This window comes from Pelophylax lessonae (genome assembly GCF_965119305.1).
Source record: "Pelophylax lessonae genome assembly, chromosome: 4".
NCBI classification, from domain to species: Eukaryota; Metazoa; Chordata; class Amphibia; order Anura; family Ranidae; genus Pelophylax; species Pelophylax lessonae.
The window spans coordinates 220,568,989-220,589,513 of NC_138771.1; the positions used below are offsets into that span (position 1 = coordinate 220,568,989).

At 44.9% G+C, this 20,525-nt stretch overlaps 1 protein-coding gene across 4 annotated transcripts in view; it reads left to right on the top strand.

Annotated features, from left to right (window-relative positions):
- Positions 1–20,525, top strand: part of CADPS2 (calcium dependent secretion activator 2) — a 1,183,693-nt gene that overhangs the window by 243,962 nt on the left and 919,206 nt on the right. For all 4 annotated transcript variants that reach the window (XM_082254958.1, XM_082254959.1, XM_082254960.1 and 1 more), the window contains exon 7: positions 7,609–7,720. In XM_082254958.1, the coding sequence (XP_082111084.1) occupies positions 7,609–7,720 (112 nt within the window). The remainder of the gene's footprint in view (positions 1–7,608; positions 7,721–20,525) is intronic.

The following is a 20,525-nucleotide window of genomic DNA, read 5'->3' on the forward strand; positions in this document are numbered from 1 at the left end:
ACAGGGAGAGAGAGAGAGGGAGGGGGCGGGAGAAAGCAGAGCAGATGCAGCCTCTCCCATTCTTGGGGGGGGGGGGGAAGCTGCTCACTGGGCTATGAAACACACACACAGCCTTGTGACAGGAGGGGCAGGCTGAACGGAGGAGCTGCATATTCCCCCTACAGTACAGCCCTGTTCTTACTCGCCCTGCTCATCAATCCACTCGCAAAATGTGAGCAGGCGAGTAGAATTTGAGGGCTGTAGTAGAGATCCCCACTAAGGTCAGTCTTCCTTGACATGCCAGGGCTCACAAATCTTATTGTGTTTATCAAGAGTGTTATTGAGGTGTGCTGTGAGGGTCTCCAAAAGTTCTGTACCTTTTTTTTCCAGTGTAAGGCCACCAAACCGCGCAATGCTGTAAGAATGTGTTGTGCCAGTTTTTTGGCTTGTTTGGAAAGGGTGGGCTGGAGCAGGCCTAAGAGGAATGCTTTAGGAGAAAGAGGGATGGGCGTGTTGAGTAGATGATATGGTAGTTGCTGGACTAAGAGCCAGTGGATTACGCTGGCAGTGTCAATATATGTGGAGAAAAGAATCTTTTCCTGTCACACAATGCCAGCACTGGGTTACTTGCCAAGATTGTGTGGAAAATCTCAGGTGTCATATACAAAAAATAGAGAATATTTTGGAGGAGGTTTCTTCATTGAGTATACAAATTGAGCTTTTTACTGCCTGAGAGCACACAGGCCTTTCACATGGGGAACATAGGTTTTAAGGATGTAAATCCAATGTGTCTCAGCATGGGACAATTCTCTCTTGATGTGCTGAGACACGTTGGATTTACATCCTTAAAACCTATGTTTCCCATGGGTTGAACGTAGAATGGGACATCAATTGTTTCATTAATAATAGCTAGACAGGTCCAAATTTTCTTGGTCTCTGCTATGCACTTTTTGGGAGATAACTGGTTCATTTATTGCAGTAGGACTATCAGGATTTTATTGATACGTTTTATTTTAATCTATATGTATTTTATATTTTTTAATTCACTTGTCATTATTGGCTTATTATGAAGGCAGGGAGTGTCGCAATATGCACCTCACATTTCTGTTTTTCCCACATTTGTTACGTTGATGGAAGATAACATTTGTCAGTAATTCCAAATTTAGCAACTAGATGGAGCCCATCATAATATTCTCCATCATTTATCAGTTAATTACTTAGTCACTAATATATGATATATTGTTTATATTTTCATCTATTTCTATAGCGGTGCCCCACTAATTAAATTCTAGTATGAGGAGATGCGCTATTGTGTCCATTATTTTATGATTAAATATAACCCCCTTTTTTGCTTATCATTGGCTCAACATCCAATCATTAGCATACTAGCGTTTACGTCTCTCGTGTCTTGCCTCAAGTCTGACAAGAACGTTTTTTCACCATTTTGTGTCATCCGCCATTACTTGCGGAGGTGCATATGCGACACTTCCGCCCACAGTCCGCATTGATTGGTTGTGAATGCGGAAGCGTCATACACCACGGGGGTGTACCCAAATAAAATTGATGTCCATTTTTTCCCACAAATAGAGCTTTCTTTTGGTGGAATTTGATCACCTCTTTATTAAAAAAAGAACCACAATTTTGAAAAAAAAAAAATTATATATATATGGCTCCCACTGCCCCCGAAATCCATGCAAAAAATTACATGAACATGATTCTGCGCAGCCGGGCCGCCCTGCCACAGTATATATGCGGCAGGCGGTCCGGAAGTGGTTAAAGACTGATAGGCTGCAATAAATTATTTCTAAAAATTTTTTTTTTGGTTTAGATACGCTTTAACAATTCTTAGTCTTTCCTCAGAATACAAAATATGCCTGCTATTACCTTTTGATAGTGTAAAAAAAAAAAAAAATCCCTCTTCTGTGTACCTCTGAAAACCAACTGCCATTGTCTTGTTAAAAGTGCAACAAGGTAAATGTGGAAGGTAAATGATGAATGTTTTTAAAAATTCTTTACAAATAGGTAAAAAAAATGTGGCGTGAATTTGTAGTCAGCCCCCCGAGCCAATACTTTGTAGAATCACCTTTCGCTGCAATTACAGCTGCAAGTCTTTTTGGGGATGGCTCTACTAGCTTTACACATCTAGAGAGTAACATTTTTGCCCATTCTTCTTTGCAAAACAGCTCAAGCTCTGTCAGATTGGACGGAGAGCATCTGTGAACAGCAATTTTCAAGTCTTTGCACAGATTCTCAATTGGATTTAGGTCTTTGACTGGGCTATTCTAACACATGAATATGCTTTTATCTAAACCATTCCGTTGTACCTCTGGCTGTATGTTTAGGGTCCTTGTCCCGCTAGAAGGGGAACCTATGCCCTAGTCTCAAGTCTTTTGTAGACTCTTTACAGGTTTTCTTCTAAAATTGCCCTGTATTTGGCTCCATCCAACTTCCTATCAACTCTGATCTCTAATCTCCACAGCATGATGCTGCCACCACCATGTTTCACGGTGGGGATGGTGTGTTCAGGGTGTGTGCAGTGTTAGTTTTCCACCACACACAGCGTTTTGCTTTCAGGCCAAAAGTTTTATTTTGGTCTCTGACCAAAGCACCTTCTTCCACATGTTTGCTGTGTCCCCCACATGGCTTCTCGCAAACTGCAAACAGGACTTCTTTTGGCTTTCTTTCAGCAATGTAAAAGTTCAGGTATGACCAGCGCTATGGAGTGCCTAAGTATAACCGTCAGGTGTAAGCTGCCACCAACCTACTCCTGGAGGTCCTGGGGTCCAATAGACAAAAATATAAACCAATGTTGGTATATGGCGCTACCTGCTCAAGGGAAATGGGGACATGGCCGCTCCAGATGATGTCTATGTGACGAAACACATAGGGCGGAGTTTCCAGTGTCATATACGTCACTTCCTGGTAGGGGAGCTTGGACCGTGGAACGCGGAAGTGTTCCGGCGTTCCCCCGTTGATAAGTGATCATCCATTTGTGAGTTTTTCTGCAATCCGTTTTTTCTACATCTTAACATACTACACCATGGGGTATTTTTTTTGTTCTTTGAGCCTACTAGACCCGGCGGACTTCCTGGAGTGGAACCATAGCCCCTACGGACACCTAGGACGCCCAGGACTCATGCAAATAAACCAATTAGGACTAATACGCTTAAGCCAGCACCCCTGTTGAAAGGGGAATTCGGAGGGGTGAGTGCCATACCTAGTGGGGGGCCACGGGTATAGGCACTACAAGCACCTGCACCGAAACCGTTTAACCATCACCGGAAGCAATTGGTATTTCACTGCCTGACACACAGCACTGGGAGCGATCTCCCCATTATTTTTTTTTAATTAAAACACTTTCTGTGAATATTATTTGTTTAGCACCTTCAAATACTGTAATTATACCCCCAGGGTAGCGGGCATCACTGAATACACTGGTGGTAGATAGAGATAGATATATATATATATATATATATATATATATATATATATATATATATATATACACCACAGTGAGCACATTTATTAGTTAATAAAGTTTTTAAATAGCACATTACTGAGCACTATTAACTATACCGTTATCAGCTGCATAGCCGCACTCGCACTAGCACTTTGTAAGGGTATTATTATATGCTCAGCAAGTCTTCCACTTGGCACGGTGCACTTTCATAAATTATTTTATTTTATGGTGTTAATGGAGTATATAAAGATTATGTTTATCGATTGATGTTATCTTGGATTTTTTGGGATCATGTTGGATTATTAATCTAGCCCACACTTTTATATACACTGCACAATTTGGCACCATATCCCCATTTCCCTTGAGCAGGTAGCACCATATACCAACATTGGTTTTTATTTTTTTCTTTCAGCAATGGCTTTCCTCTTGCCATAAAGGCCAGATTTGTGGAGTGCACGACTAATTAGGGATGCACCGAAATGAAAATTTTGGACCGAAACCGAAAATGCAGGATGCCATTGGCCGAAAACCGAAACCGAAAATGACTTTCCCCAAAAAAAAATTAAAATAGATAGAAGAGGGGCATACACCAAAAAACAGGCAGCAACGTACACCTGTCGCTGCCACCCTGTCACAGTATATGTACTGTGACGGGTTGGCAAGAGGTTAATTTAATTACCAATGGTATTTGTATTATGCAGCATGAGGGGGTTAATGTATTGTCACTGCTGCATTAGTGACCGACCAGTGGCAGTTAATTAACCCCTTTGTGCTGCATTAGTGCAACCAGTATCAGTGTTAATTAACACTGGTTGCACTGATACTGGTTGCACTAATGCAGCACAAAGGGGTTAATTAACTCCCACTGGTCGGTCACTAATGCAGCAGTGACAATACATTAACCCCCTCATGCTGCATAATTAATACAAATACCAATGGTAAGCTGCCTCAGCTATCACCCCCCCTCCCCCCTCCCCCCTCCTCTCTCAGCCTCAGCGTCCCTCTCCAACTCACTCAGCTCCTCCGGTCACTGTGTCCATTATTCAAAAGTCCCGCCTCTGGCCGGCCGCCCGCCTCCCGGTGATGTCACTACTACTAGGATCTGTACATGAATGAACTGACACACCGGGCGGGCGAGCGGCCTCTAATAGCTGTCACTATGAGCCGTTCACTTCTCTTCAATTCCCTGACAGTCCGGGCGGCCGCTAATACATAGTACTATGTGATCCTTCCTGTCAGCTCAGCGGGACTATGACTATGTGTGAATGAGATCTGATCTGACCTGACACCGGGCGGGGGGGCGGGTTGGATCGGCCGCTATTAGCTGTAACTATGCAAGCGCTTCACTTCCTTGTCAGGCATGTATCTTAGCTGACAAGGAAGTGAAAGGCTCACATAGTTACAGCTAATAGCGGCCGCTCCAACCCGCCCCCCCGCCCGATGTCAGGTCAGATCAGATCTCATTCACACATAGTCATAGTCCCGCTGAGCTGACAGGAAGGATCACATAGTACTATGTATTAGCGGCCGCTCGCCCCGCCCTCCTGCCTGGTATGTCCATTCACTAATGCAGAGATCCTAGTAACAGGGACGTCATTGAGAGGCGGGCGGCCGGCCAGAGGCGGGACTTTTAAAACCTGCCCTGCGCTGCGCTGCGCCCTCCTCCTTCCTCACGGCGGCCATATTAATTTCGGCACCGTTAACCCATTATCGGCCGAAATGAGAGAGGCTCATTTTCAGCCGATAATTTCGGTGGCCGAAATTTCGGTGCATCCCTACGACTAATAGTTGTCCTGTGGACAGATTCTCCTACCTGAGCTGTTGATTTCTGCAGCTCCTCCATAGGTACTATGGGCCTCCTGACTGCTTCTCTGAGTAATGCTCTCCTTGTCCAGCCTGTCCATTTAGGTGGGCGGCCATGTCTTGGTAGGTTTGCAGTTGTGCCATACTCTTTCCATTTTTGGATGATGGATTGAACAGGAAAAAAAGAGGTTTAAGGATTGTAAGAGGTGCATGAAAGTCAGCCAGCCCCCAGTCTGATGTACTCACCCTCCAGTCTGTCACCAACCAAATGAAACCTGTCTCTTGGTACAAAGAAAAGGGGTTTAGTTGACAACAGGGGTCAAAGCCTTTGAGACAACAGCCAGTCGTGGATGGGGATGGGTTGGGGGAGGTTGGGCTGTCTCCCTCTCACCTGTTCCCCCATCCACCCATTAGCGGCCATGTGCCTCCAAAGTGAGGACACTAAATTAAAAGTGTAGGACTGCAGATTTAAACAGGGTGCCGTGAAGTGGCTCTGCAGCTTTCACATGCGTTTGCAAATGTGTGTCAACTAAACCCCTGTTCTTTGTACCAAGAGACAGGTTTCATTTGGTTGGTGACAGACTGGAGGGTGAGTACATCAGACTGGGGGCTGGCTGACTTTCATGCACCTCTTACAATCCTTAAACCTCTTTTTTTCTTGTTATAGGGATGGAGACGCCGGGCAACACCAGCTTGGGTCTCATCTAAAGTCCCACCTAGTCCAATATGTTTAAGCAACCAGGGATGGAGACACCTTGCTCACAGCTTGGTGCCTCAATTAAAGTCCCACCGTGCGATTTTCGTGCGTTTTTGGTGGATGCAGTTTTGATTTGACCTTAGTGTTTTCCGTAGACAGGGATGGAGACCAATAGCATGACCTGCTTGTCTCACAAAGTCCCAAAAAGGAAATTAGGGATTTCAAAGGCAGTGTGCTTTACAGGCCATGCCCCATACATAAAATCCCTTCCTATCTATATACTGCATCCACCGAGGGGATGGAGGTGTAATGCTTTTCAGCTGGTCTTTTCCAGTTTGCACCATGGTTATAACCTAATTATTTGAGTCTTTGAGACAACAGCCAGTCGTGGATGGGTTGGGGGAGGTTGGGCTGTCTCCCTCTCACCTGTTCCCCCATCCACCCATTAGCGGCCATGTGCCTCCAATGTGAGGACACTAAATTAAGAGTGTAGGACTGCAGATTTAAACAGGGTGCCGTGAAGTGGCTCTGCAGCTTTCACATGCGTTTGCAAATGTGTGTCAACTAAACCCCTGTTCTTTGTACCAAGAGACAGGTTTCATTTCGTTGGTGACAGACTGGAGGGTGAGTACATCAGACTGGGGGCTGGCTGACTTTCATGCACCTCTTACAATCCTTAAACCTCTTTTTTTCTTATTATAGGGATGGAGGCGCAGGGCAACACCAGCTTGGGTCTCATCTAAAGTCCCACCTAGTCCAATATGTTGATGGATTGAACAGTACTCTGTGAGATGTACAAAGCTTGGGATATTTTATTTTTTAACCTAACCCTGCTTTAAACTTCTCCACAACTTTATCCCTGACCTGTCTCATGGGTTCCTTGGCCTTCATGATGCTGTTTGTTCACTAAGGTTCTTTCACAAACCTCTGAGGGCTTTTCAGAACAGCTGTATTTATAATAAGATTAAACAAAACACAGTTGGACACGATTTACTAATTAGGTGACTTCTGAAGGATATTGATCCCACTAGATTTTAGTTAGGGGTATCAGATTAAAGGGGGCTGAATACAAATGCACGCCACTCTTTTAACATTTTTTTGGAAAAATGTTGAAAACCATTTATCATTTTCTTTTCACTTCACAATTATGTGCCACTTTGTGTTGGTCTATCACATAAAATCCCAATATAATAAATTCATGTTTTTGTTTGTACCATGACAAAATGTGTAAAATTTCAAGGGGAATACTTTTTCAAGGCACTTTAGCTAAATGGTCTTAGTGCTCAAGTTATCGCAAAAAACAAATTGAAACGCATTACTGAGCTGGCACATATTTAAGGGTTTTTTGGCTAACATACCCATAACAGCAAGCACCTTCGATTAGAACATTTATTTCAAAGGTAAGTGTTGAGGTCAATCGCCAACTAACTTTTTGTTACAAACCTCAGAAGACACACTCCTAATTAGAATTCCCCAAGATTAGAAATAAATGTGTAAATGTAAAATCCAGCGGTATCATGACACAAAGGATTTTTCTTTAGAATTGATATTTCGATAGGCATCTTTCTTCTAAAAGATTGATATTGGTTTTGGTTGCTCTACCTTTTTAAATTAATCTAAGTAAATGTAGTGTTTAAATGAGTTTATCATTTATATCTGTATTCCACAGATGGGGAACACAAGGAGATTTCACAACAACTCATCCTCGACCAGTTGTCAAAGTAAAGCTCTTTACAGAAAGCACTGGTGTTTTGGCACTTGAAGATAAAGAACTTGGAAGAGTAAGTTCTGTTGCGCTCCAAAATGCAATTAATTAATTTGACAGATTTCACTTCAGCCTATGAGTATGCACAATTCAGGGAAATATGTGGTGGCCAGTTATGCCTAAAAATAGAAGCGTTGTATTTCTGAAAGACTTTACATGTGGCGGTTATATGTAGTAATATGTGTTTTTATGATGTTTAGCCAGAGTTTTTTTTTTTGTTTTATAGCTTTATAACATGAAAATTATTTTCTGAGAGTAAAAAGCCAGGCAGCTAAATTAAGGTGGCGAGTGTAGGACCCTAGGGGCTTTTCTTAAATGCATCTCTAGACTGTATATGGAATAAGGTTGTAGTGAAAACATAACGGTAGAGGCAGGAATGGTTGGCTGTACTTTAAATGGGCAGGCATTGATGGTGTACCTGGACCACTAGTATACCAAGGAAGCAGTTCCAACACCTGAGTGCACTTAACCTATAGAGGAATGACCATTTGTAGTAGGTTGAAGATTCTATGTGATTATGAGCTTTTTTTTTCTGCTAAACTATAACTTTAGTAACACCACTCTGGAGCCAGGCTGTGTGCGTACATAGACACAGACTGAGCGGCTCGGCCACACCCCCTACTCCCTCCTCACAGGATTTGATGACAGCAGGAGCCTATGGCTCTAAATTCTTCTTGTCCAGTGTTGCATTTTTGATGAGTGTTTTTAACAGCATATGAACAAAAAGTAATTTTTGAAACTTATATTATTTATATCTGTTGATACAGATTTTTTTGTTTTCAGTAGTGTTTTATATACGTTAATAATGTATAGGGTTGGATGGTTTTGAAAAAAAGGTTTTCTATTGATTTTCAACTCAAAATGGATTTATTTTTACAAAACAGAGGTCAAGACATGCCATTTGAGTTACTCCTTCAGTTATAAATAAAATGTAATTTAGATGGCGACCATCCTTGAATGCAGCATTCAATCCTTCGCTTGAAATTGTCCATCAGGCCAACAGCTGTTGATCAAGTGTGAGCACTTCTTGTTGGATTGCATCCTTCAATTCATTCAAATTATGGGGTGTGTGAGTGTACACACGACTCTTCAGGTATTCCCATAGGAAGAAATCACATGATAACAAGTCAGGAGACCTTGGGGGCCATGGCACATCACCAAAACGTGAAATGAGGTGCCCAGGGAACATGTTATGAATAAATTCCATTGGTCGTTGGCAGTATGCGCTGTGGCACCATCCTGCTGAAAATAAACATTTCTTCAAGCAGTTCTGGTCGTAAGAAGTTCAGCATGTTAATGCAACGCTCTGAGTTAACAGTCACCTTTACGCCATTTTTCTCTAGTCGTCTTCTAGGGCAGAATCTGAGAGATGGGCTCCTTCCACCTGAAACAGAATACACAATAGTCCACCATTATAAAACTGTCAGTCATACCTGTGTACCTCAGTTTGACTGTGTTTCCTCCGGATCCACAGGAGCTGCAACAGTTTAATTTTTTCCAAGTCTCTGTGCTAACTGCAGGGCACTCCCTGACCAGCCTCCCATCCAGCCTAGCAGGCTTTGGGTAGTGCAAGCCAGGAGCAGAAATCCAGGCCAGGCTGGCCTCTGCCTGAGATTTTGCCTCTACTGAAGGGCATGCAACCATCCCCCCAGCTGCACTGAATGCCGGTGGCATTTTCCCACAGAATGGCTGCCTCTGCATCTGGCACCGACCGTCCGCCCGGATCCCATGCTCACAATACGGGCAGCTTCTCACCCGACAAACCTGTCATCCTGGCAAACTGGAGGCGTTCCACGCTGCTGGAGGAGCAAGATGGTGGTAGGCACATCTTTTCTGGCAGCCCATGTCACTTTGGGTGACGCACTTTCAGTCGGCAAGCAACCTTCTTCTAGATCACCCAAGCCTGGGGGGCGCCCAAGGTGGATCTGTTCAAAAATAAATATGAAACTCCCAAACTTCTGCCTGGACCCCACAGATGGCAACATTTGGTGTAGATGCATTCAACCAAAGCTGGGCATACCAGCTGTGTTATGCATCCAACCACCCTAATACCAAAGGTAGTACAAAAGATCAGGGAAGAAAGAACAATAGTGATATTTATTGTACCCCATTGGCCCCAGAGGCCATGGTCCAGTCACCTGAAATACCTCAGTGTTCGACCACATCCAACACTGCCAGACATACCGAAACTCCTATCGCAGGGGCCTGCCAGTCACCTGAACCACAAGGTCATGAAGCTCTTGGCCTGATTACTGAAAGGGTGAGGCTACAAAGGGACTATTCCAGCAATTTTAGATTTCTTGCAGGAAGGAGCGGACAAAAACATTTCCCATAACACTTTAAAGTGGCGGCTCTGTCTTCCTGCCTAGACATCAGGCTGGCAGAAGACCCACTCATCAGAAGATTCTTTCTCTTTAAAAAGCGCTAGACCTATGACGCTCAGCAGAATGCTGACATGGGACTTCTCCACGGTACTTTAAGGATTCTTCTCTCCACCCTTTGAACCACTGGAGAAATGCTCAGATAACTACCTTACACTAAAAACAGTACTCCTTGTGTCGGCCGGGAGAGCAAGCAAAATACAGGCTCTATCTATGATCGAGCCCAACTGTCTGATTCAGACAGACAAGATAATCCTTGCCCCAGACCCAGCTTTTCTATCAAGTCTCTTCAACTTTCCATAAAACACAGAATGTGGTTATCCCCTCTCTTCCAGGTTTGATGAATGGCAAGAAAAGAAACCGGTATGACAAGCTACACGTAAGAAAAATTCTCATAGCTTATCTCGAGAGGACGAAGGACTGGCGCAAAATGACTACACTATTTGTTCTTTACGCTGGAGTCAAGGGGAAGCAGTCCTTGAAAAGTATGATACCCAGATGGATAGAGCTTGCTATACAGGCAGCCTACCAAGCACAAAATCTTGCCCCACCGAGCGGAGTCAAAGCCCATTCGATTAGAGCTTGGGCATCCTCAAGCGCAGAGAGGGCCGGGACAACACCATAGCAGATCTGCAGGGCAGCGACATGGTCAAGCTTCAATACCTTCTCAAGGCATTACCGCATTCACTAGCTGTCCAGTCAGGACCAGACATTTAGTTGCAAGGTGCTCCCGACGTTATCCCCTCCCTAGTAAGTATTGCTTGATACATCCTTTCAGATGCTGCTCTGGAAGACGATTAGAGAAAACAGAGTTTGGTACCTGGTAACTCTTTCCTAAAAGGTCTTCCAGGTAAGCACTCGTTCCTGCAGAACAAAATATTTCCGTGCATTTATAAGCTTACTGAGGGTTCCTTTGGTGCTTTACTAATACTAAGGCACGCAGGTATGACTGACAGTTTTATAATAGTGGACTATTGTGTTTCCTGTTTCAGGTGGGAGGAGCCTATCTCTCCAGATGCTGCCTCGAAAGACTTCTCAGTAAAAGAGTTACCAGGTACCTAACTCTGTTTTCCTAGAATGAATATGGGCCGATAACACCAAAAGGGGCAACCGCAAACCACACTGTAACACGTGCAGAGTGGAGAGATCTTGAGTGTTCCCAGGATTTTAGGGAGACCAGAAATGAAGGTTTTGCTTATTTACTATTCCATTCCAACGAAAATGAGCTTTGCCACTGATTATTATTATTGCATTTTCATTTTCTTCCAAGATCACTTGCATTTGCACAGCAAAGTCTTTTAGTTGCTCGTAATCTCTCACGTTGAGCTGTTGAAAAATCTGCATTTTGTATGTATGGAATCCTAAATCTCTCTGTAAAATGGTTCACTGATTCACAACTCAACCCTAACTTGCCTGTCTTCAAGCAGACCTTCCCAGGCTCCTTACCAGTACCTCTCTCACCCTTTTGCAATGTTTTCTGGCATCCTTACACTGCAGGTGGGGTCTGATTGTTTCTTGTTCATAATAGACCGTGTTGCGACTGGGAATGTCCCCGTATCAACCAACATTGAATTCTCTGCGAAAGAGCCACTGCATTACTGTGATAGACTCACTACTTCGAACAAAGCTATCATAAGCAAACAAACAATGTTGTAACATCCACTGCTTCATTGTGACTGCATTCCAGTGAGGGGAGAGACGCCTAGATCGTCCTGTTCTAAAAACATCCGACTCCCATCGGTCACACTGTATAAACCGTTTTTATATCTGGGTTACTGTATTTATTGTTATATATTATATGCATAATGGATGATATTGTATGTTATATGGTATGTATTTGATATGGTATGTTTTTGAGCTGAGACACACAAAATAGATGTACAGTATTTGAGGTGGATTTTCGATTTAATTTATCTTGTTTACTCCCCAATTTTCATGTAGAGCACCCATTTGTTGGTTTTTACTAAAAATCCTGTGTATTGGAAGCACTCTGTTTTTTATGTCCATTTGTAAAACAAAGATGTTATATAAATTGTAAAAAGCAGTTAAAAAACACAAACATGGCTACCTGCTATTGTGTGCTCCTCCATAGAGTTAAAGATTGTAAATCGGGGCCATATGTATAGACTTATCACTATGTACTTAATAAGGTATACTGGACATGCTGGCTAGATGCTTTTCTCTATCGCTCATTGACAGACGTAGTCTTCTTGATTCTCAAGAGCTGGGTTATGTTGTCTCCGCAGGAGTAGGACTAGGCAGAAAGACAAAACGTTCTGGCTCCACCTTAGGGGCAGTCCCTGAGGGTATATCCTCCCTCTCTCTGCTACAGGGAATCCGTTTTTTTCTGTCTAGTCAGGAGTAAGGACCTAAGTTCCTTGCTGGGATCTTTTGGTCCTGGCAAGATTTTTTTCTTTAGAAAAAACATTTTTTAGGTAGTTTTTCTCCAGTGTTTTTTTCCTGTGAGATCTTCAAGCAAAAACGCCGGACTGGGCGACACTTGTGGTCACCCCAGCCGGCCTACGAGCGCGCGCAGACCATTGCATTGCGCTTGGTCGGCCGCGACACATTCAAGTAAGTATGCGGGGTCGGGCGACGGGCTGGATGTTGAGATCCAGTGGTCACCCCGGTTTCTGCCTACGAGCGCGTGCAGACCAGAGCTCCGCGCTGGGTCGGCAGCGACGGAGTCCCAGTGGAGGGACTGACCTTGCGAGTTAAAAGTCTCGCTTGGACGCCAGGAACCAGAGAGTCGAGGCGTCCGAAGTGGTCCACAACCCCCCACCCCGGTGGAGAGGGTATTGTGAAGAGAGGGTGCCTGTCGGTTTGGTATGGTGAGTAAACGTTCCCTTTTTTCTTTCCTCGTTATGAGGCAGTATGAATTATGAGCCCCTCCATACATGGTCAGTATATATCTGACACTAAAAAGTCCCCCTTGTAAATACAGTATGTGTTTGTGGGAAGTGGACTTGGTTTGAGAGCTAACACTCTACCCAGCAGACTGTAACATTACAGCAGACATAGGAGGTATAATCCTACCTTATTTGTAGTGTATCTCCTGTAGATCCATATATCGCCACTTAGCAGAGATGCAGGTGGATGTGCTGGGAAAACGATTTTGGCGGTCCGCCGCCATTTTGCCGTAGACCAAGTGCATGTATGTCCTCAGGTTACGCCGGCCGCCATGTTTTTGGAGTCTTATGTCTCTTGTATGGGGGCGGCCATGTTTCATGAGCCCAGCTACCTCGTGGAGAGCTGGGAACGCCGGAAGGCGTACACAGGGGGCGGAGCCACGTCCTTCTACCCGGGAAAAAGCAACAGCTCCTTCCAGTCTGTAAAAGACAGACGCTGACTGCAGTTGGTTGGAAACTTCACTGCATCGGTTGGTGAGCCTTGGGGGTCCCTCTCTCTCTCTCTGTGGGGATCGAGAAGCAGGTACTCTGAGGGGCGCTATTGCGCTAGGGGGAGACACATAAAAAAAAAAAAAAAAAACGTTTTTTTGTTTTTTCTGGCAAAAGTGTCCTGAATTAACATGGACCCTGCCACTCATGTATCTCCTCCGGATCCCCTCGAGGGGTCTGCAGGATCCTCCAGCACCCCACTGACGATTGAATCATTGTCAGCTATTATGGAAACTTTTGTGTCCCGGGTGGAAGTGGCTTGTCAGGGACAGGGCGCAAGAAAGCGACCCCCGCCTAACCCCTTATTATCTGAAACCTCGGATTCAGACTCTGAGCCTATTTCTGCAGTTGCAGGTACTTCATCTGGGATTGGTGTCTCGGGTACTGTCTCTTCAGACAGTGAGGAGGATGTTTCGGCATCAGCCATAGCCAGAGAGGAAGCGTTGGTAAACGCACTCATTGTATCTGTTCAAGAAACCTTAAGATTACAGGGTATTTCGTCGGAAATAGCTGAAACTGAAATCCCTTTTGGGACTAAAAAACGCATCAAAGTGGCGAAGGTTTTTCCATTGCCCAAATGTTTTGGCAATCCAATCGAAGAAGAATGGCGTCTGCCAAAACGCACTTTTACTATTTCTAAACGCATTAACAGGCGTTATCCGTTTGAGGAAACCCTCATTAAGAAATGGACAGAACCACCTGTGGTGGATTCACCAATTGCTAGATTGAATAAAGCCACGGTTATTCCTCTAGAAGACGCTCCGTCTTTTAAAGATCCAGTGGATCGCAAGATAGAAGCTATGTCTCGCACCATGTTTTCCTTGATTGGATCAGCTTTCAGACCTATAATAGCTATTGGTCTGGTTTCGCAGGCTGTAACTGAATGGACCAAGTGGTTACGCCGGGACTTAGAAGAGGTCCCTCAGGCGGTATCAGATTTGTTGGAACAAATGATACAGGGGTTACAGTTTGTATGTGATGCGGCGTTAGACGCCACTCCATTATTGGCGCGAGCATCAGTCTCAGCAGTGGTTCTCAGGCGTACACTGTGGCTAAAAGGTTGGTTAGCCGACCAAGGTTCCAAAAAAGCATTGGCTAATATCCCCTTTTTAGGAGAGCGTCTATTTGGAGCCAACTTAGATGAGATCATTAAGGATCTCACGGGTGGAAAGAGCACCTTTTTACCGCAAAACTTTAAAGGTAAAGGAACTCGTCAAAGACGAGGGCCTTCTTTTTTTGCTCACAAGAGGTTTTTTTGTCCCGCGGGTGAAAAAATTAAGTCCTCCAAAGCTCCTTCAGGAGGCGTCAGGGGTCGTTGGTCGGGCAAGCAAAAGCCCGCCCCCTCCAGACCTGAAGATAAATCGTCCAAAGCCTGAAGGTGCGCCCCCACCCATAACTGGGGTGGGGGGACGTCTTCGCCGGTTCCCGGATCCATGGCTTTCCAGAATCCCCGTCAAGTGGGTTTGCGAAGTCATAAGGTCAGGGTACAAGATCGAGTTTCGATCTCTCCCACCGGCGCGATTCTTCCCTTCCAATATTCGACTATCCCCGGATCGTTTACAAGATCTGCGGAGAGCAGTCACGGATTTACTACAACAAGGAGTGGTAGTCCACGTTCCTTGGACAGAACGTTTTCAAGGGTTTTATTCAAACCTATTTACAATACCCAGGAAAGAGGGCAAAGTGCGTCCAATTCTGGACTTAAGGGCACTCAATTCTTTTGTCAACATAAGAAGATTCAGAATGGAGTCCATTCGCACAGTAGCAGCCTTCCTGCATCCAGGGGATGTCCTAGCGTCCATAGACATCAAGGACGCATATCTTCACATTCCCATTTTCGCAGGACATCAGCGGTTTCTACGCTTTTCCGTAGAAGAGAACCACTATCAGTTCGTGGCGTTACCTTTCGGTCTCGCCACGGCTCCTCGGGTCTTCACGAAGGTGTTGGCCCCAATGTTGGCACTACTGCGCCAAAGAGGCATATCGATTCTTGGTTACCTAGACGATCTTCTGCTTCATGCAGAGTCTCCTCAGACCTTGCTACAAAACATAGAAATTACTATGATTTCTTTACAGGAATTCGGGTGGCTGGTGAACCAGCAAAAGTCATTTCTGGTTCCCACCCAGAGGCTCGAATATCTGGGTCTAATTCTAGACACAGTCAGGACAAGAGTTTTCCTTCCGGTAGGGAAACTCCAAAAGATTCAATCAGCAGTCCAGTTGTTACTATCCAACAGCTGGTCTTCCCTTCGGACTTGCATGAGGGTTCTGGGGTTGATGGTGGCTTCCTTCGAAGCAGTCCCATTTGCCCAGTCCCATACCCGAATTCTTCAGCAAGAGATTCTTCTCAGATGGAATCGGAATCCGGAATCCCTGGACAATCAGATCCGATTGAGCAAACAGACCAGAGAGTCTCTGGTCTGGTGGCTTCGGTCTCCGATGCTCAGCCAGGGAAAGTCATTTCTGCCAATATATTGGACGATAGTGACCACGGATGCCAGCCTATCCGGATGGGGAGGAATTCTCGGTCAGTTATCTGTCCAGGGACTTTGGTCCCCGGAAGAATCCAGGTTGCCGATAAATGTATTGGAACTGAGAGCGATCAGACTTTGTCTGATTCACTGGACCGAGCAGCTCCAGGGCAGCCCGGTTTGGATCCAGTCGGACAACGCCACGGCCGTGGCTTATGTCAATCACCAGGGGGGCACCAAGAGTGTCCGAGCGGCCAAAGAAGTGGCTTGCATTCTTCGCTGGGCGGAACGATTTGTTCCAGCTATCTCTGCGGTGTTCATTCCGGGGGTGGAGAATTGGCAGGCAGATTATCTCAGCCGTCAGACTCTGGATCAGGGGGAATGGTCCCTCCATCCAGACGTTTTCCACCAGTTGTGCCTACGGTGGGGCACCCCGGATGTGGATCTGTTGGCATCACGATTCAACAGGAAAGTTCAGAGATTCGTGGCTCGCTCCCGCGATCCTCTAGCAGAGACCGCAGACGCACTGATCGCCCCGTGGGGGCAATACCAGCTAATGTATGCATTCCCTCCTCTCGCGTTACTGCCAAGACTTCTTCGCAGGATAGAGGAGGAAGGAATTCCAGTAATTCTGGTAGCTCCGGACTGGCCTCGTCGAGCTTGGTACGCCGACGTGGTCAGACTGGTGGCAGACGTCCCGTGGAGACTTCCTCTCAGGGAGGACCTACTGTCTCAGGGACCGATCTTCCATCCTGCTTTACGATCGCTGGCTTTAACGGCCTGGCTATTGAGACCCAGGTGCTGAAGGACAAAGGTTTGTCAGCTTCAGTTATTCCTACTCTAGTTAAAGCAAGGAAAGCGACTTCCAGAAAGATTTATCATCGTACATGGAAGTCCTACATTGCATGGTGTGAACCTCTGGGGTTCCGTCCATGGTCTTATTCGATTAGTCGAATATTAGCTTTTCTGCAACAAGGGGTTGAGCAGAAACTGGCCTTGAGTACTATCAAGGGTCAGGTCTCAGCATTAGCTATCTTCTTTCAGAAGCCTTTGGCTACTCATTCCTTGGTGCGGAATTTCATCCAGGGGGTGCGACATCTGGCTCCGCCAGTGCGCGCGCCGTTACCACCCTGGGATCTTAATTTAGTGTTGTCGGTTCTTCAGAAACCTCCCTTTGAAGATATTAGGGAGATTCCTCTACCTACGTTGTCCCAGAAGGTGGCCTTCTTGGTGGCTATTACTTCTGCACGCAGGGTGTCAGAACTGGCCGCATTATCTTGTCGTTCACCATATCTGGTGGTTCATAGAGATAAGGTGGTTCTTCGTCCGAATCCATCCTTCCTACCAAAAGTGGTTTCAGAATTTCATCTGAATGAAGAAATTGTATTACCTTCCCTGTGTCCTAAGCCCAGTCATCCTCGGGAGTTTGCTTTACACTCCTTGGATGTGGTCCGGGCGATCAGGGTATACTTGAAAACGACAGACTCGTTTCGCAAGACGGATTCACTTTTTGTGATCCCGGATGGACCCAAAAAGGGGTTGCCTGTATCTGCCGCGACCATTTCCAGATGGATCAGACAGACGGCGGTACAGGCTTATTCTATTAAGGGTCAGGAGCCCCCGTTCCCTGTTAAGGCGCACTCCACTCGGGCGCTTAGTGCGTCATGGGCCTTTCGCCATCAGGCGTCAGTGGTCCAGGTGTGCAAGGCGGCTACCTGGTCGTCGGTGCATACCTTTACAAAACATTATAAAGTTGATGTAATGGCATCATCTGATGCCGTGTTTGGCCGCAAGGTTTTGCAGGCCGCCATTTGAGGAGACCAGTGGTCTGCCTCGAGGGTTTTTTTCCGTTGGAAATTTTTCTTTTTAGTCTCATTCTTTGTTTATAATGAGCCTTTAAAACTTCTAGTTTGGCACCGGTTGGGCCTTCTAGATTTGATTTGATTTTTGTCAATCCCACCCCTCATTTGTGGCACTGCTTCTGGATGTCCCAGCTCTTGAGAATCAAGAAGACTACATCTGTCAATGAGCGATAGAGAAAAATTGATTTTTTGTAAGATCTTACCGTAAAATCCTTTTCTCTTAAGCTCATTGACAGACGTAGTACCCGCCCCTCTATCATTGAGTTGGGTTGGGTTAAATTCTCTGTTACTGCTTTAGAACAGAACTGATTCCCTGTAGCAGAGAGAGGGAGGATATACCCTCAGGGACTGCCCCTAAGGTGGAGCCAGAACGTTTTGTCTTTCTGCCTAGTCCTACTCCTGCGGAGACAACATAACCCAGCTCTTGAGAATCAAGAAGACTACGTCCGTCAATGAGCTTAAGAGAAAAGGATTTTACGGTAAGATCTTACAAAAAATCCATTTTTTTAAATTATGCTTACATGCCTCAAACTCGCTTTCCCCTAATTGGCCATTTGAAAAGCAATCATTTCACTATGAATTCTATTAATTTCAAAAGTAATACCAGTATTTGTAAAGGCCTACTTTCTCAATGACACTGCAGCCTTGTAAATTGCACTTTCACACAGTTGATACAAACCCTGAATTTCTTTTATTTAAAAGAAGTGTGGGTTCTAAATTCAGCAATTTATACTGAACTGTAAAAAAGAGGAGTGCGTTTTCACAACACTTTATAAAGATAGCAGCACTGGTTTATCATGTGTAAATTATAAGAAATGTTAAAAGGAAATTTTCGGCTTAGAAAATGCGGTATATTTTTGTGTTTGTAAAACTATGAAATGTGAACTCAAGGTGTTTAGAACTGGTTCTTGAAACTAATAGTCGCAAGCTAGATTGTTTCCTTTTTGTCCTAGGTTTGCTCTACAATTCAGGCTAAATAGCATTTTCTGTCATCACAATTATTGTGCTGCTTTGCCACTTTTCCCTTTCAATTCACATGTTTAAATGTATCATATGCTTAAGGTGACTCTTAAGTATAAAAGTATTCTGCCATTTGTATTCTCTGCATTAAGGTAAAAAACACTGCACCATCTGTCCTACCCAGCCCATCCCTAAACACTTACCTGGCTCCATGTCACTGACCACTCCAGCACCACTCCCCCCCCCCCCCCCACCTTTCTTGCAGCCATAGGAGAAACTGGGGACCTAGGGAGTGAGGCAATGGCTTACTGCTGCTGTGTGTGTCTTTGAACACACACACCCCAGCCCCACAGCGTGCATGCACGGGTGCTTTCCTAGCACCCAGCTTGCTAAGGAGACACTTGGAATAGCGAAAAGTTGGCAGGATGCTTTTAAAAGAGGAAGTAAGTAGATAAGTATTACAGTACATCCTTTTTTCAAACCAAAAAATTTTAACCCTTAGTATCACTTTAAAGTCCATACAAATGTCAAACCCTGAATCCCAACTGTAGAGCATAATTCAAGAACTACAGTATATTAGTATGCTTTTCAGTCTTGGGACATAAGCAACTTGCTTTCAGTTGCAGGTTGAATTCCAGGTTGTTGCAGCAAAATATGTTCCAGAATGCCCAAGCATGTGTTTGTGATTAAGGCCTTATGCACACTAAATTTTTAGCCTCGGTTTGAGGCTCCAGTGCTTAGCTGTGGTTGCAGGTGCATCGTCCAGCCCCACTTTCGGCAGCCTGTCATTCTCTAAGAGTCTGTTGCAGCTGGATGATGCACTTAGTGGTATCTACTTTTTGAGCAGTATGCCCAGTTAATGCAGATCAGGCTTTAGCCCCTGGGTGTGTATGGCCCTAAATGAACGTACCGCTGAGTACACCGCCCGGCCTCATTCAACTGCAGCAACTGTGGGACCCTCATAGAGTTTTACAGGCTGCTGGCAAAGGGGCCAGATGGTGTACCTGTGCTCTTCAGCCACAGCTAAATGTCAGAGCCTCATGCACCAGGGATAGACGCCCAGTATGCTTAGGCCTTAAAAGCCAAAAGAAATGTGACCAAGCCACAGCCTTTGTTTTGAAAGTTTGGAGACTCCTGTCTAAAGACAAAGGGCCAGTTTGCTGTCTTTCAGGCTTGAGGAGCCAAACTGTGAGTAAAAATTGCCCCAGCATCAGTATGAGAGTAGACAATGTTTCAGGCTTGGTGGTCATTGGGAGTAAAGAAATTACATAGTGCCTATGGTCAATAGGAGGAGGACTAGTGTCCCATAATTATTAGTCAGTGTTAATATTTGCATCAAATTTTGATTTAGTTAGTCTTTTGACTAAAATGCCATTTTAGTTTTAGTCCCTTAGGCCTTTAATGCTGCACAGTGCTGGATGGTGGTCTAAGGGATGGCCTGTAATGCAAAGTGCTGCTCTGGTCTCTGGCAGTCGTCACAGATGGTGCACACAGTCTCTTCAATTCGCTTGCTTGCTGGGAGCGGAAGCAGGCAAAGCTCAGTGAAAACCGGAAGTTAGTTAACGTCCCTGCCTCACATTTTTGTCCTGTTTTCATTCGTTAACGAAAACGGATTTGATTTTTGCCATATTTTTCGTCAGTGGACGAAAATGTGCTGTATTTTTCGTTTAATTTTCGTCACTGTAAAAATGCTTCTGACGAAAACTGTGACCAAAGCATTTTTTTAACGAAATTAACACTGGTATTAGT